The sequence below is a fragment of the Labeo rohita genome, chromosome 20 (genome assembly GCF_022985175.1).
Source record: "Labeo rohita strain BAU-BD-2019 chromosome 20, IGBB_LRoh.1.0, whole genome shotgun sequence".
NCBI classification, from domain to species: Eukaryota; Metazoa; Chordata; class Actinopteri; order Cypriniformes; family Cyprinidae; genus Labeo; species Labeo rohita.
In genome coordinates this window covers 21423936-21438954 of record NC_066888.1, presented here as the reverse complement: position 1 = coordinate 21438954, position 15019 = coordinate 21423936, and the positions used below count along the sequence as shown (strand labels likewise).

The 15019-nt window shown below is 34.4% G+C and overlaps 1 protein-coding gene across 1 annotated transcript in view; it reads left to right on the top strand.

Moving 5' to 3' along the window:
* Positions 1 to 15019, top strand: part of nbas (NBAS subunit of NRZ tethering complex) — a 218895-nt gene that overhangs the window by 30747 nt on the left and 173129 nt on the right. Inside the window, 4 exon segments of the mRNA XM_051138331.1 lie at positions 3690 to 3768; positions 6161 to 6265; positions 6612 to 6748; positions 14874 to 14960. Of these exon segments, the coding sequence (XP_050994288.1) occupies positions 3690 to 3768; positions 6161 to 6265; positions 6612 to 6748; positions 14874 to 14960 (408 nt within the window).

The window sequence follows — 15019 nt, the reverse complement described above, 5'->3', positions numbered from 1 at the left end:
GTTATTGAATGATTTTGCATGCTATTTTAATTATACATGCTTTATTTCTGTAATTTTAATAGTGAGAGGTATGGAACAGCTCATGGACATCAAATGTAAAGTGACTAGTAGTCGTTCATTTTAAGCATTAGTCGATTATTAGTCGCATGTTTATTAATAAACCATAAAAATCATAATAATAATGCTTTTAATTGCCTGCATAGCCTATTAAGTGCTCTAGTGCACAAAACAAGCTTGACACAGCGCAACAGATATAATAATTATGAATGTGTCTGTGAAAAACGGATGAAGTCGGCGACAGATTTTCATACGGATTACATAATCGGAGAATATTCGTTTTCTGTTTGACTTGGTTCATTTGAAAGTAGACATTTCACTCAGTATAGATATATTTTTCAAGTCTGTAACGCAAGTATACACAGAGTTTAGAAGTTTCGCGCTCAAGCTTACAGAAACACAGGCGGCACAAAATGCATACTGTTTGCTTTGGTTATTTTACAAAAGCACAACATTTTGTTGTTATTGTGAGTGCACACAAATAAACATAAGTCTTTACAGATTCGAATGACGTGTTACTTTTATCTGTATGACCAAAAATAGAGCATTTTAAGAGCAAGTGATCACCCCGGCACCTGTCATTCAATGAGTGCGCTACTGTTCAGCCTCCACACTCTGCACAGACACTTGAATAGCGCATGTTTTTCTAGGTTAACGTTAGATTGAGAGGCCATGTAAACTTGCTACTACATACATCTTTCAGATGAAAAGCCATATGTGAGGTTGATGAATGATGATGAGCATTTGATGTCCTGCCGGATGTACACATGAACTGTGTGACTTCGCCACTTTCTGTAGATTATTTTTTTCTGCAGCAATAATTTTTCAGTTTGATCTCAAATGTAGTTATTTAGGTGTGTTTTTTCACAATGTAATTCTTTAGTTTTTTTCCCCTTTTATGTTTCCGACTTGAATGCGTGTCAAGTTGTAATAACGAATGGCTGATTTTGAAGGAACAATTTTCCAGGTGCATTTTGAAGGCAGTGTTATTTTTTTGATAAGCTGGAACAAGATATGAAAATGCTCTTGCCAGCAACAGGACCTGTATGCAAGCATATTTGATGGTGCCAGTAGCGCAGAAAATACATTTCATTAGAGTGTTTAGTTTTCATTGTAATATTTTCTTTCTTGGCTGCATCTGGTCTTTGTCTTTTTTTTTTTTTTTTTTTTTTTACAACATTTTGCATTTTGATTGGTCTTTTGATTTATCCATCTTTATTGTTAATCGTCACACCATTTCTCCCACTTTATTTTGGCTTACACCTCCTCTAGCTTTCATTTAATGTAATGATGTAATGATATTATCAATATTGTGGTATTGCGATAGCAAAACTGTCTCGATATTATCGTGGTCATAAGATTTTTAAAATATTCTAACATAAAAGTGTTTTGGTATGCACAGTATCTTTGAAACAAACTAAAACCGAAAGCACAATATGGCTTAATCACTTCATCAAGTCTGTTTTCGCTGATGTTTCAAAGCGAAGCGAGCACTTTGTTCAGCACATGATCCGATGTTTTCCGTTATTTATTACTTGTTTTATTGCATGTGCTGTGAGTTTAACACACGTTTGAGAATGCAACAGCCAGCAGTTATGCTTTATTTTCACGGCAGATGATTACAGCATTTAACTAGATTTGTAGTGAGATGCATTTTTGTAAGCCTGTTTTCACTCAATTTTGATTTTTATTTTCCTTAATAATAAAAGCACCACTGCCGTTTCAGTCAAAATAAAAAGTTAAAAGTGCAGTATGAATTTCTGACAGCTAGTTGTTTAAATGGGAAATATTGCTTCATTCCAACTTCAGAATGTCTCCTCAAATGTAGAAATTAGGAAAGAAGTATTGTAATTTCCCTACTTTAATGTAAAGCAAAAATAATATACCTGTGAAATATTCATTTTTTTTTTTTAATGTATTTTACAGTGCAGTTGTTTTACAATATATGGCTATTACTGTCATAGGAATGACAATAATATAAAGTTGTTCTTATTACTATAATTATATTCTAATTTGTTTGACTTCTAAAACACCGGTTTGAATGTAATTTAGATTGAGACAGTATATCACAGCTAAAAACAGGGTTGAGTCCCTTTTAAAGTTCAGGTACAAATCAGTTCACTTTTTTCTGACTTAAATTTTCTTAGGAACATGGATAATAATAATAATAATAATTAAACTTCAAAATGTACAAAATTTTCATTTGTCTTTTTTTTTTTTTTTTTTTTAAATATCGCAATAATTATCGTATTGTGGGCTTCACATCGCAATCGTGAGATTTTGATATCGTTGCATCCCTATCAAATGTATTTTTATTACAAATTAAAAAGCCTTAAATATCTTATATTGCATTTGAATCATAGATATTGTCTTAAATTTGAGGTTAGAACGACAGAAGAGCCTCAAACTGCTGATTTAAAGAGGCAAAAATGCAGTGTTGCTTGAAATGAAATGATGCATTGCATCAGTTGCACCTTAGATTTTGATGTCGGTTAACATGCATCTTATTAATTGCTATATTGATGTGGTGTTTGAAACAGCCATTTAATTGAGGGTTTTAATCACAGAAACTATTTAATCCTGGTCTAAATTTGGAAAAAAAAAGAAAAGAATGCAGCGTATTTAGTTTCGGAATGTTAGCGATTTTCCTGCAACAGATCAATAGCCCATTTTACTTTTCCTCTCTAAACCAGTCTGTTATGCAGTCATTCCATTGAGTTGTACTTTTTTACAAGTTCTTAAATGATAGTTGTTTTTTTTTGTTTTTTTTTCAAGTTTGACAGTGTCAGTAGTCAGTGTTAGGTATGTTGCGTATTGACACATTTAAAGACGAGCGGCCTTCATCACACAAGTTGTTAAGTGAAGTGACAGCCGTGTGCCTTTTCGGTGCAGTTTTAAAATGCTGCTTTTACAGTCAGGCCATCCATAAACCCTTGACACGCCATTGAATTCTGCTTTAGTTTCATTACAATCGGTACCTCTGGAATAGAATCGCTCTAGCGTGTGGAGACCAGGCAATAGATGTGCACTAAGCGTCCAGGAGCGAGTGTGTTTATGCATAGGCTATTCTTTCAATCTTCCTTTATCATGTTTGCATTGCGATAACATCCTGCAGTTCAATATTCTCCCCAAGTCCAATGATCTGTGCGTGCGTGCGGGTCTCATACGCATACAACAGGATGCTCAGGTTTCCGCAGTAATGCAGGGAGAATGAGATGAGACTGTAATTGCCTTCTGTGGATTCTCACGCTGACTGATACACGCGCGCGCTCGCATGGGCATCCAGGCAATCAGGCAGCGGTCGCCTCACATTAGCCTGTCTTTGATGACCTAATCTGGGTCTATAATGCCTCACTACCCTTTCAGCACTGTTCTCCCTCTGTTTGGTTCCCCTTTTTTTCTTCAATCTCAAATCGTCCCATTCATCCGTATTTCCTTGTAATGCCTTTCATTATATCTGTAAGCCTCTACGCACATGCCCGTCAAATCCTCAACCCCTCCCCCCAGAGTGTGTGAAGCTATATTTCATTACACCGTTTTCATGGATATTAGCAGCGGTTCTCCGCATGCCGATAAGCTCCAGATAAGACTGTGTTTGAATGTTTAATCCTGTTGATCTCATGTTTCTCCAGACTGACTCTAGAGCAGAAGGAGCTCTGCAGAAGTAGACTGAAGCTTCTTTGCTATCTGGACCGCTTGGCCACTTATGAGGTAACTATTTCCAAAAAACTATACTTCGAAATTTAATAAAATGTTAAACTTCCAGAATTTGAATTTTCTTCTTTCTTCTTTCCCAGTCCAAACAGACCATTTCGGAAAACTAAGCTGGTAGCACTTTATACTACCCTAAATTACATATCATATCTAGCCTATATTCCAAAATGAACGCTTATCGCTCTGATCTCTCTAATATGCTTTTTTTTTTTTCTCTCTCTTCAAAACTCTGTGGCAAAAAGGACTTCTTAATGAGTTTTTAATTAGTTTTTTTTTTACTTTTAAAGGAAAAAATATAAAAAAATCTGTATAGCAAGATAAACTGGCTTGAGAACCACTGCATAAAATAAACATTTTGAATATAATTGTATTTTGTTATAATGCACTGGTGACTTTTTCACCTTTTTTACTTGTTTGTACTTCAAATTAAAAATTAAAATTGAGTTGGGAAAAAAAAATCTGCCAGGGGACGAAGGCGTAATAGACTTTACAGATGTGTTTTCTAAAAATAAGTTTATAATCTTATTCAGTGGTGCTTCTCAACTAAATACCAACTGAATGCATAATGTTTCAAGGGCTTTCGGATATTTTAACTGAAAATTAAGGGGAAAAAAAGGTTTTGGACAGTAGGATTTTTAATATATATATTTTAATCACCAAGTCTGCATTTATTTGATCTGAAGTACAGCAAAAACAGTAAAATTTTGATTTTATTTTATTTTTTTAAAACTGTTTTCTATTTGAATATATTTTAAGATGTAGTTTATTCCTGTGATTTCAAAGTGGACTTTTTAGCATCATTACTCCAGTCACATGATCCTTCAGAATTCATTCTAATATTCTGATTTGCTGCTCAAAAAACATTATTATTAGTATTATTATGATGATGATTTCTCTGATGAATAGAAAGTTCAGAAGTACAGCATTTATCTAAAATAGAAATCTTTTGTAACATTATAAATGTCTTTATCATCACTTATGATCAAAGCGTCCTTGCTAAATAAAAGTATTAATTTCTATAATTTCTTTCCAGAAAAAATTCTGTTTTCTATTTCTATTCATCAAAGAATCCTGAAAAAAGTACTCAGCTGTTTTAAATATTGATGATGATGATAATAATAATAATGATAATAAATGTTTCGCAAATTAGCATATTAAAATGAAGACTGGGGTAATGGTACTGAAAATTTAGATTTGATCAAAAGAATAAATTACGTTTTAAAATGTATTCAAATACATGGCTATTTTAAATAGTACAAATATTTCAAAATTTTGCTGTTTTTGCTGTACTTTAAATCAAACAAATACAGGCTTGGTGAGCAGAAGAGACTTCTTTAAAAAAACAAAAACAAAAAAACGTTAAAAATCTTACTGTTCAAAAACATTTCACTGGCAGTGGGAATAAAATACACGTTTTTTTTGTTGTTGTTGTTGTTGTTGTTGGGGTTCCCTGGAAAATTTGCATTTCAGGGACTAAATATGATGTTATTTGGTGTCACCTCAACCCACGGACATCAAAATCAATAGTGTACATGTAGCCCAATTCTGGGAAAAACCACAGACTGGGAAAAACCACAGACTTGGCAACACTGGTGTACGTTCAGTACATTTTCTCAATTCACCCACTTTTGGCAAATAGCTAATTTTAGACCCTGTCAATGCCTATTTATGATTCAGCTGCTGTCATTCCAATCCCTTGATGTGATTTATGCTTGCATGTGAAGGTTAGCCAATTATAACCATGGTAATTTCCATATAGAAGTCTTAAAGGCGCAGTAGCAGGAACAGCTTGCTTATTTCTACATTACAACTATTCTATTGTAGAAAACATTGGTCAAATATAAATGGATAATAAAGTGATACCACCTTCTGAAGTAACTTTTATCATCCTGAAACTATAAACCCACAATGAATAGGGTTTTAGATAATCATTTTAATAATCTTAGTCATTTCATCTTACCATTCTATGAATAAAATGATCAATGTGTGAGCGACTTCATATCGTAATGCTTTGTTTCACTTTGAAAGTCATCAGCAGAAGAGCGCTGTTATTTCATCCTATCGCATAGTTAATGTCCTTCTCGTATTGTGATGGATGGCCTTTGTCAGTGTCTTCATCTGTAATTGATTTCTATGGGAATAGTTCTGAATGTAACCAGACCTCTGAGACATTAAACACACACGTGCACGCACATACACATGGCGGCCCTGTCGACTTAAAGGCTGTAATTGTAAATGTCAAAGCGATAAATGTCAGCGGTGTGGACTGGGAGGATTTACCTCAGGCGTATACGTGCGAGACCCTCTCCTGAACTCTCGTGTTTGTTTTGCTTTCTTCCTCTCTTGACTCTCATCTTGCTTTTTTTCATCTTTCTTTCATTTTCTGCAGGAGATTCTAGGTGGACCTCATGCTGCAGAGCAGCGATTTGATGCTGAGTTTTTCAAGAAGTTCCGCAATCAGAATATTGTTCTGTCAGCAAGAACGTACGCAAGGGTAAATCTCTCTTCCTTTGTTCTCTGTCCATGACGCGAGCGTCTGTAACGGGGTCCCGCGGCGTGAGTTATAGTCACCATTTCACAGTTTTGTGGATAAGTGTGTGCGCCCTCGCTAGCGTGTGGCGTAAAATATGGATTTCCCTCCGCATTCTGTGAGTATTTTAAAGTGTAGATGTCTGAAATATGGTCACCTGCCCAATGCAAAAGCTTCTGGGGGTTTGTAATGTGGGAAATATTGCTGCAGAGTATAAAGCTGTCCGTCGTTAGTTCTGTTTCATAAATCATCTATTAATTATTTATCTCTATCAATCTTGTTCCTCTTGTCTCGTCTGTTTCTCTCTCAGGAGAGTAACGTGCAAGCGTTGGACATTCTCTTCACTTACCACGGCTCTGAGCTGCTGCAGCACCGGCTCGCCGTTCTCTGCAATTTCCCAGAAACCACCTCTCCCCACGAGTACTCCGACCTTCTGCCTAAGGCAGGGTAAGAATTACTTATTAGAGGATGCCGATCTACCGTGAACAGGATAAACAAAACCCACATAAATCTTTCTGAAAGAGCCTAACGGGAAAAGGTCATTTTTAGATGATGGGTCCACTGAAAGAGGTTATTAGGTACTGTCTGCTGTATGACTGAAGGAGGTGCTAGTTTAAAACAGGTTGGTTATGTAAATGAGACATTTTGCAGTGCAGTTTATTCATATGGGTTTTAGTCTTTGAGACCTTAAGATTATGAAATAACTGCAGGCTGTGTGGTTACCTAAAGGCTCTGGGCCAGAAATACTAAAAATAAACAGCGAAGGGATATGTACACCACTGTTATAAACTTTAGGGTCGATGAGATTTTTATGTTAAAGGATTAGTTCACTCCAGAATTCAATTTTTCTGATTTACTCATCCCTATGTCAGGCAAGATGTTCATGACTTACTTTCTTAAGTCGAAAAGAAATGTTTTTTGAGGAAAACATTCCAGGATTTTTGTCCATTTAGTGGACTTCAGTGGGTACGAACCTGTTGAAGATCCAAACTGCAGTTTCCTCAGCCGAGGAATAAGGGTCTTATTAAAAAAAAAAATATATATATATATATATATATATATATATCCAAAACTACTAAAATGAAATTACTTAAAACTATATAAAAAAATAAATAATAATAGTAATATATTCTATATTATACATACATTATATTATATATATATATATATATATATATATATATATATATATATATATATATATATATATATATTTATATAATATACTTTTTAACCACAAATGCTGTTGCACTAGCTCTGCATCCATTATCACATCACATTGGAAAGGTCAAGTGTGACGTAGGCGGATGTACCGAACCAGTGTTTACAAAGCGGACGTGCAAAGAAAGTCAAACGCCCTTTACAAAGATGTTGGATGATTATGAAGTTCGACAAGAAAATAAGAGTTTTTCGCCCAAGCCTAACTTTTTGAACCAAAGTACACAGACAAAGAACTAACCCCACGTAACCTTTCCAACATATGTAATGTACCAAGTCATTGACACACATCGCAGAGCTAGTGCAAAATGAGCATTTGTGGTTAAAAAAAAACAAAACAAAGTATAGCAATTTTTATTGTTTTAAAAAATGACCGATCATTTTGGTAGACAAGATCTAAAGCTGCACGATTAATCGTTAAAAGATCGCGATCTCAATTTAAACACCCATGCAATCTCATTTCTCAGTGACACAGATTTTTCTGTGTCTGTTCAATCTTTGAAAAAGTCTTACTGGAACATTCAAATCTCCGTTTGCGTTGCTGCTGACACAGAGAGCAGACAGTTACCATGTTTAGGTAAGAATCAGCTTCACAAAGAAGGCTGCACGATAAATCGCGATAATATCACAGTCGATAATAGGAAAAGCTGCAATATTCATGCACACATCTTGTCAGTGAAGCATGGATCTATGATCAGTAGTAAATCGCCATCCGAAGGCCAGAGGGTGCTCTCGCGGAAAAAACTCCAAATACGCACCACAAAAGAAACCCAGGAAATCATGATCGCTGCAGCTGAATAAACACAAAAAAATTAACTGCTTTCACTGATTTATTTCACTGACTAATAAACGCACAACTGTGACAATATATGGTTTAAGTTCCTATTATAATTTTCATTATAATAAAATATATAATAATGCAACACTAATCGACATTGCTTAGAATACTATGAAATGTTTTGTGTGCCTTATTCTGTGTAAGAAGCCACGTCATCCCACAGACTGACATTATGAAGTGAGTTTGGAGTAAAACGTTATTAAAAGTGATATTTTTACGTGCTTTCAGATGTAACAGCATTTACTACACAGAGCCATAGTTCTGAGAAGCTACGCAAGCAACTTTATTATCGCAGTACGATTTGATAATATTGATTATATCGTCTATGTGGTTTTGCATAGCTTGTCAGTGAACTACGGCTTTGTGTAGTAAACGCTGCTCCATCTGAAAGCATGCACTTGATGGAGATTTATTACTGATTATGCTGGGTACACGCCACAAGATAATCTGCCTGATTTTGGTCTGATTTCTCCCGTTCCCCTCCTAATGTCACAATTATCTTGGTGGTTCTAAGGATCATCTTATTAGAATTTCCTGTGGTGTGAGGTGTGTTAAGAGTGACTGAATCTGCTCGGAAGAACGTCGGAGGCGCAAAACGTGAAACAAATATTCAACAAAATATTTGATATTTAAAGCGGCACACCACACACTGTAGGAGCAAAATGGTTAAATCTAGGATTTTTTTGTCCTCATGTTTGTGTTCTCTCATATTTTAAAGATCTTGTAAGATTTGAAAAATCGTTTAGTGTGTACCAGGTATTACAGGAACTGCTTTACTGACAAGATTCGCATGGATCGTATGCAATTTATCGTGCAGCCCTATTCACAAACAGTCTTTTCAAAGTATCATTTCTGTCATACAGTCACTGATGTTATCACAGAAACACTGGGATGAAGTGTATAGTTCGTGTATAAACATTGATGTCTATGGTAGTGATCAAAATCGAGCAAATCCCCTTTTGAAAATAACTGGCGCTACAAGTGACTGTTAAAAAATGTATTTGTCATTGAATCAACGATTCAAGAGATTGATTTAAAAATGCTGATTCATCCAGTAATGAAACAAGTGAAGTATTTATGAGTGAGTCATTGAATGATTCAATGGTGTATTAAATGTATTATATTTGAAAACCATATATTATATATTAATGTTTAATGATTCATTCAAACTGATGAAACACTTTTAAATAGACTGCAGCAATTAATATTTTGTCACACATTGTTTTGTTTAGTTCAGAATCGTGGGAGACTTGTGATCTCTTTTTGAGACCAAAAAAAGTTGTGCAGCTCTAACAAGACCCTTATTGCTCGGCTGGGATCATGTAGAGCCCTTTGAAGCTGCACTGAAACTGCAATTTGGACCTTTAATTTAGTTGATTCCCATTGATGTCAACTATATGGAGAAAATCCTGGAATGTTTTCCTCAAAAACCTTAATTTCTTTGCAACTGAAGAAAGACATGAACATCTTGAATGACATGAGGTTGAGTAAATTACCAGGAAATTTTATTCAGGAGGTGAACTGATCCTTTGAGCTCAACAAGGATCCATATATTTCAGAATTTCCAAAAAATACGGAATTAATTACACAATAATATTGTGAAATATTATTACAATTAAAATAGTTGCTTTCCAATTCATTGTGTTTTAAAATGCAATTTATTTCTGTAATGGCAAAGCTGAATTTTCACTGTAGTCTTCAGAGTCACATGATCCTTCAGAAATGATTCTAATATGCTGATTTGGTGCTTAAGAAACAGTTTTTAACGTATTACCTTAATTTTATTTATGTGAAACCGTGATGATTTAAAAAAAAAACAAAAAAAAAAAACTTGGTTAAACCTTTAATTTTGATGATAAATTTAATGCATCATTGCTGAATAAAAGTTCTAATTAAAAAAAAAAAAAAGAACAACAACTTTTAAACGATAATGCGTATGACTGTCAAAGTTAATACACCAAATATATGATTAAATGTTTATTGTGGTTCATTTTTAATTCTAAGTTTAACATCATTAACACAGCTTGAAGTTAATTTTCTATATTATGCTGTGTGTTGTAAAATAAATGAATTAAACTTGTACGCATGCACAAAAGTCCCCCGTTTATCAGTAAATGATGTTAAAAGACGCTCTTTATGGGTAAGTTAATAATAAATCAAACCTAGATGAGGCATTTAATAAAACTAATGTGCATTCTTTGTTTAATTAGATTATTATGAAAGCTCACACAAATAAAATGTGACCTACAAGTTTAACGTAAATGCCAGTGTAATACTGCAGGTTAGCTACAAAAAGAGTCCATAAAGTGCTTATTTAACTCCAGTTTCTTGTTTGCATTTCTAGTATGTTTCATTCTGACAGCCAGAATTATTCCTGGTGAGTTTTCAGTTTTCGTCTCCGTCAAAAAGATTTCTAGCCATATTCTGAAGCGAGGAGGCGATAAAAGTCAGGGACTACATCTTCGGGACAGACATATCTGAGCTTACTTTGAAAGACCTCGGATATTTGAGTCCAGAACAATGTGTAACAGAGCCATTATATTTAAGAGCAGACACGTCTTGAGCTCAGACGTCTTAAATGTCAAACATCAGATATCCCAAGACAGTCGGCGAGATTGAATCACTGGCCTCTCCGTTACCAGCAACCTAAGTGACCGGCAAGTTCATACTGACACTTTCACTTTTGTGCTGCGCCAGTGCTTTCAGATGGGCTCTTTCCCCGAAATGCGGAAAAAGGGGTTTAATTTAGAAACTCAGTTTGGCTTGATGTGCATTTAAGAAGCAATTAATCACGAGTGGCAGACAGCTGTACGTAACATCCGTAGAATTACGTGACTGATTTGTCATAATTACTTTCAACAGCATCTTTCGACAGCCGTCTTAAAAATAAACTTCAGTTTAGCTTTTAATTTCCATTTCACCTCATAGCTGAGCAAGAACAAATGAGATTTTGCCGATTTGAAGAAACTAATGTTGAATGCTTTTGTGGCATCGGGTAAGACATCCTTAGGGATTTCGCACAGATCTTGTTCGTCGATGACACACTCTAAAAGTGTGCCGTCTCTTTTGACGCCCTCAGAACTTCGACTTGAAAGACTAATGTAATTGCTCGCTCTAAATATATACACGAAAAGTATCAAAACGGAAGAAACAGGCAATAGCTTCTACACCTACGCTTACACTGAGCTGAGGACTCGGTGAGAGCTTGCGCGGCTGTTTGTGCTTTAACAATGTTTTTGTTAGGTTGGTGGATATACATGCTTTTGTTTGTGTGTGTATGTGTGTATGGGAGTACGCTGATTTAGTGGACAGGTTTGTGTGTGTTGAGAGAGACACAGAGTAAGGGCATTTGCAACTTCCCCCCCCCTAATGTTCCAGTAATGGGGGTGACAGAATAGATTTAGTGTATTGGATTCGGTCGCCCTCCTTCCGCCCATTCTCTCTTATGGAGGTCAGTCGCCTCTGCAGTGAACATCCATCACAGCTCAGCAGCTGGAGGCCGGTTTCCTACTCTCGCTGGCTTGTGAGCGCTAACAGCGCTGCTGCAGGACTCTCGCCGTACCAGTGGTCTCTCGCCATCTGCCGTCCCTGCTGGAAAGAAACACAGCCAAATTAAGTTTTCTTTTAGACTTTTATTTTTCTACCGACTTTGTTGTAGAAGGTTTAGAGCTGTGTATATGTAAAGTAGTCGTAGAATTTAACATTCTAGTTCATTTAATATAATCCTTTTTATATTAAACTTTTAGAATATTTATTAAATAGACTTATTAAACAAAACTAATTTTACATGATAAACTTATTTTATTTTATTTATTTCATTTTATTTTTATGTTGTGTGTGTAGTTATAGGCCTCAGATCAGGATCTCTTAAACTGGTATATTTTCCTGTTTTGTTAAGGTATTTTTGATTTGATTTGATTTGATTTGATTTGATTTGATTTTATATTTTATTTTATCTTATTTTATCTTATTTTATTTTTATGTGTTGTGTGTGGTTATAGGCCTCAGATCAGGATCTGTTAAACTGGTATATTTTTCTATTTTGTTAAGGTATTTTTTATTTTATTTTATTTTATTTTATTTTATTTTATCTTATTTTATTTTTATGTGTTGCGTGTGGTTATAGGTCTCAGATCAGGATCTGTTAAACTGGTATATTTTTCTGTTTTTGTTATTTTTTATTTATTTTATTTTATTATTTTATTTTATTTTATTTTATTTTATTTTATTTTTATTTTTTTGCCTTAGATCAGGATCTGTTGAAATGGACTGTGTGTAAAAGTTGCTTAGTTGTATAGCTGGGTCTGACTGTTAGGCTTATCAGTTGTGTTTGGACCATAATAATTTATTGTGCGCCCATGCGTGACGTTGCTTTTTTTTCTATAAAAGCAGCTGTCTGTTTGGGAAGGAGTGTGTTTACTGTATATGTGTGAGGAACATACTTGTGTTATTCAGTCATGATATAAACAAAAGTACTGTTAAGTTTACCATGGCATTTTTACATTGCCAAAAATGCAATCATCATTTTCTTAAAAAAATATGACAGCCTAGTTTTTTCTTTTTCGTCTCTTTGGTTCTGTTCCCAGCCTTCAAAATGGTCAACAGGACAAATTATATGTAGTTTTTAGCATTTTTAGGTTGTTATTTCTTCCATTTTCGCCTCCAAATCACTGTATTTTCTTTTTGTCCATTTCCAGTGTTTTAAGCTGTCTGACGGAGGTCTCTCAGCTTAAGATAGGGCTGGTAGAGATGGATACATTAGCTCTGATGACTAGAGCATTTTGTCATCTCTAAAATGTCTTTCGTCAGTGTATCTTCTGAATCAGCTTGTTATTTCTGACATTTTAGTTTGAGAGTGTTGTTTATCAACTGTGCAATTTATTTTAGTACAGAACTACTTCAGAGATTGTCTTTAACTGGCTTCAACTGAGTTTTAATTGCCTTCAAAAAAACACCAAGAATTGTAGTTGGTTGGTTAGTTAGTTGGTTAGTTAGTTGGTTGGTTGGTTGGTTGGTTGGTTGGTTAGTTAGTTAGTTGATACAGTAGGTTAGTTAGTTGAAGTTTCCTTTAAAGTTTCAGTTGTTTTTGACACCAAAAAATTGCTGCCTTAATTGTTTTAACAGGACACCAGCGTTTGTATTTAGGTAGTTAGTGGTTGGTTTTAATCTATTGAAGTTTCAGTTGTCTTAGAAAAGACTTAGTTTGTTGGTTGGTTAGTTATGGGCTTTATCTTTCTTTGAAAGGACACCAATAATTTTATTTAGTTAGTGAAAAGACTTAGTTTGTTGGTTGGTTAGTTATGGACTTTATCTGTCTTTGAAAGGACACCACTAATTTTAGTTAGTGGCTTGTTTTGATCTAATGAAGTTTTAGTTGTCTTAGAAAAGACAAAAAACAAGGTTAGTTTGTTGCTGAGGTTGTTGGTTGGTTAGTTAGTGGTTTACTGTTTCAGTTGTTCTTGAAAAGACACTGGTCATTTAAGTTGCAAGCTTGTTTTGATCTATTGAAGTTTTAGTTTTCTTAATAATAATAATAATAATAATAATAATAATAATAATAATAATAAACTTTATCACAATTTTTGATGTTTTTTATTTATTTATTATCTTTTTAGTTAGGTTGTTTGTTGGGTGGTTGGTTAATTACTGACTTGCTCTTTTGGTTGTTTTTAAAAAGGACACCAGTAATTTTATTTAGTTAGTGGCTTGTTTTGATCTGTTGAAGTTTAAGTTGTCTTAGAAAAGACACAAAACCTGTGGTTAGTTTGTTGTTTAGGTTGTTTGTTTGTTTGTTTGTTAGTTAGTTTGTTGGTTTGTTAGTTATGGGCTTGCTATTTTAGTTGTCTTTGAAACGACAATAATAATTTTGGTTAATTAGTTGCTTGTTTTGATCTATTGACATTTCAATTTTTGGTGTTTTTTTTTGTTTACTTTTTAGTTAGATTGTTTGTTGGGTGATTTGTTAGTTACTGGCTTGCTCTTTCAGTAGCCTTGTTTAGGTAGTTTGTTGGTTGGTTTAGTTATGAGCTTGCTCTTTCAGTTGTCCTTGATATTACACCAATAACTTTAGGTAATTAGTGGCTTGTTTTGTTATTTAAAAAACAAAACAAAAATTGTGGTTAGTTCTTTTTTTAGTTAGGTTGTTTGTTGGTTGATTGATTAGTTAATGGCTTGAAGTTTCATCTGTCTTTGAAAGGACATTGGTAATTTTAGTTAGTGGCTTGTTTTGATCTACTTAAGTTTCCGTTTTCTTTGAAAAGACACCAAGGTTGTGGATAAATTGTTTGTTAGGTTGTTTGTTGATTAGTTATGCACTTGTTATTTTGGTCATCTTTGAAATGACAGGAAAAAAGTTAGTTAATTAGTTAGTGGCTTGTTTTGATCTGTTGAAGTTTCTGTTTACTTTGAATAAACACCAAAACTTTTTTTAGTTAGGTTGTTAGTTGTTGGTGTCCAGAATTTTCTATTTTGACCAAGAATTTTTCTTTCTTTCTTTCTTTCTTTCTTTCTTTCTAGTGTGGATAAGAAGGGCAATTTGTCTTTCATTCCTTGGGAGGAGAGCCGACACAGAGATCTGGATTGGTGTGAAGTTCCTGAGTGCAGGTAAGATCACACTGGTGCTTGTGGTAGTTGAAGTCTCTGTTTGCCACTGATGACTGTGT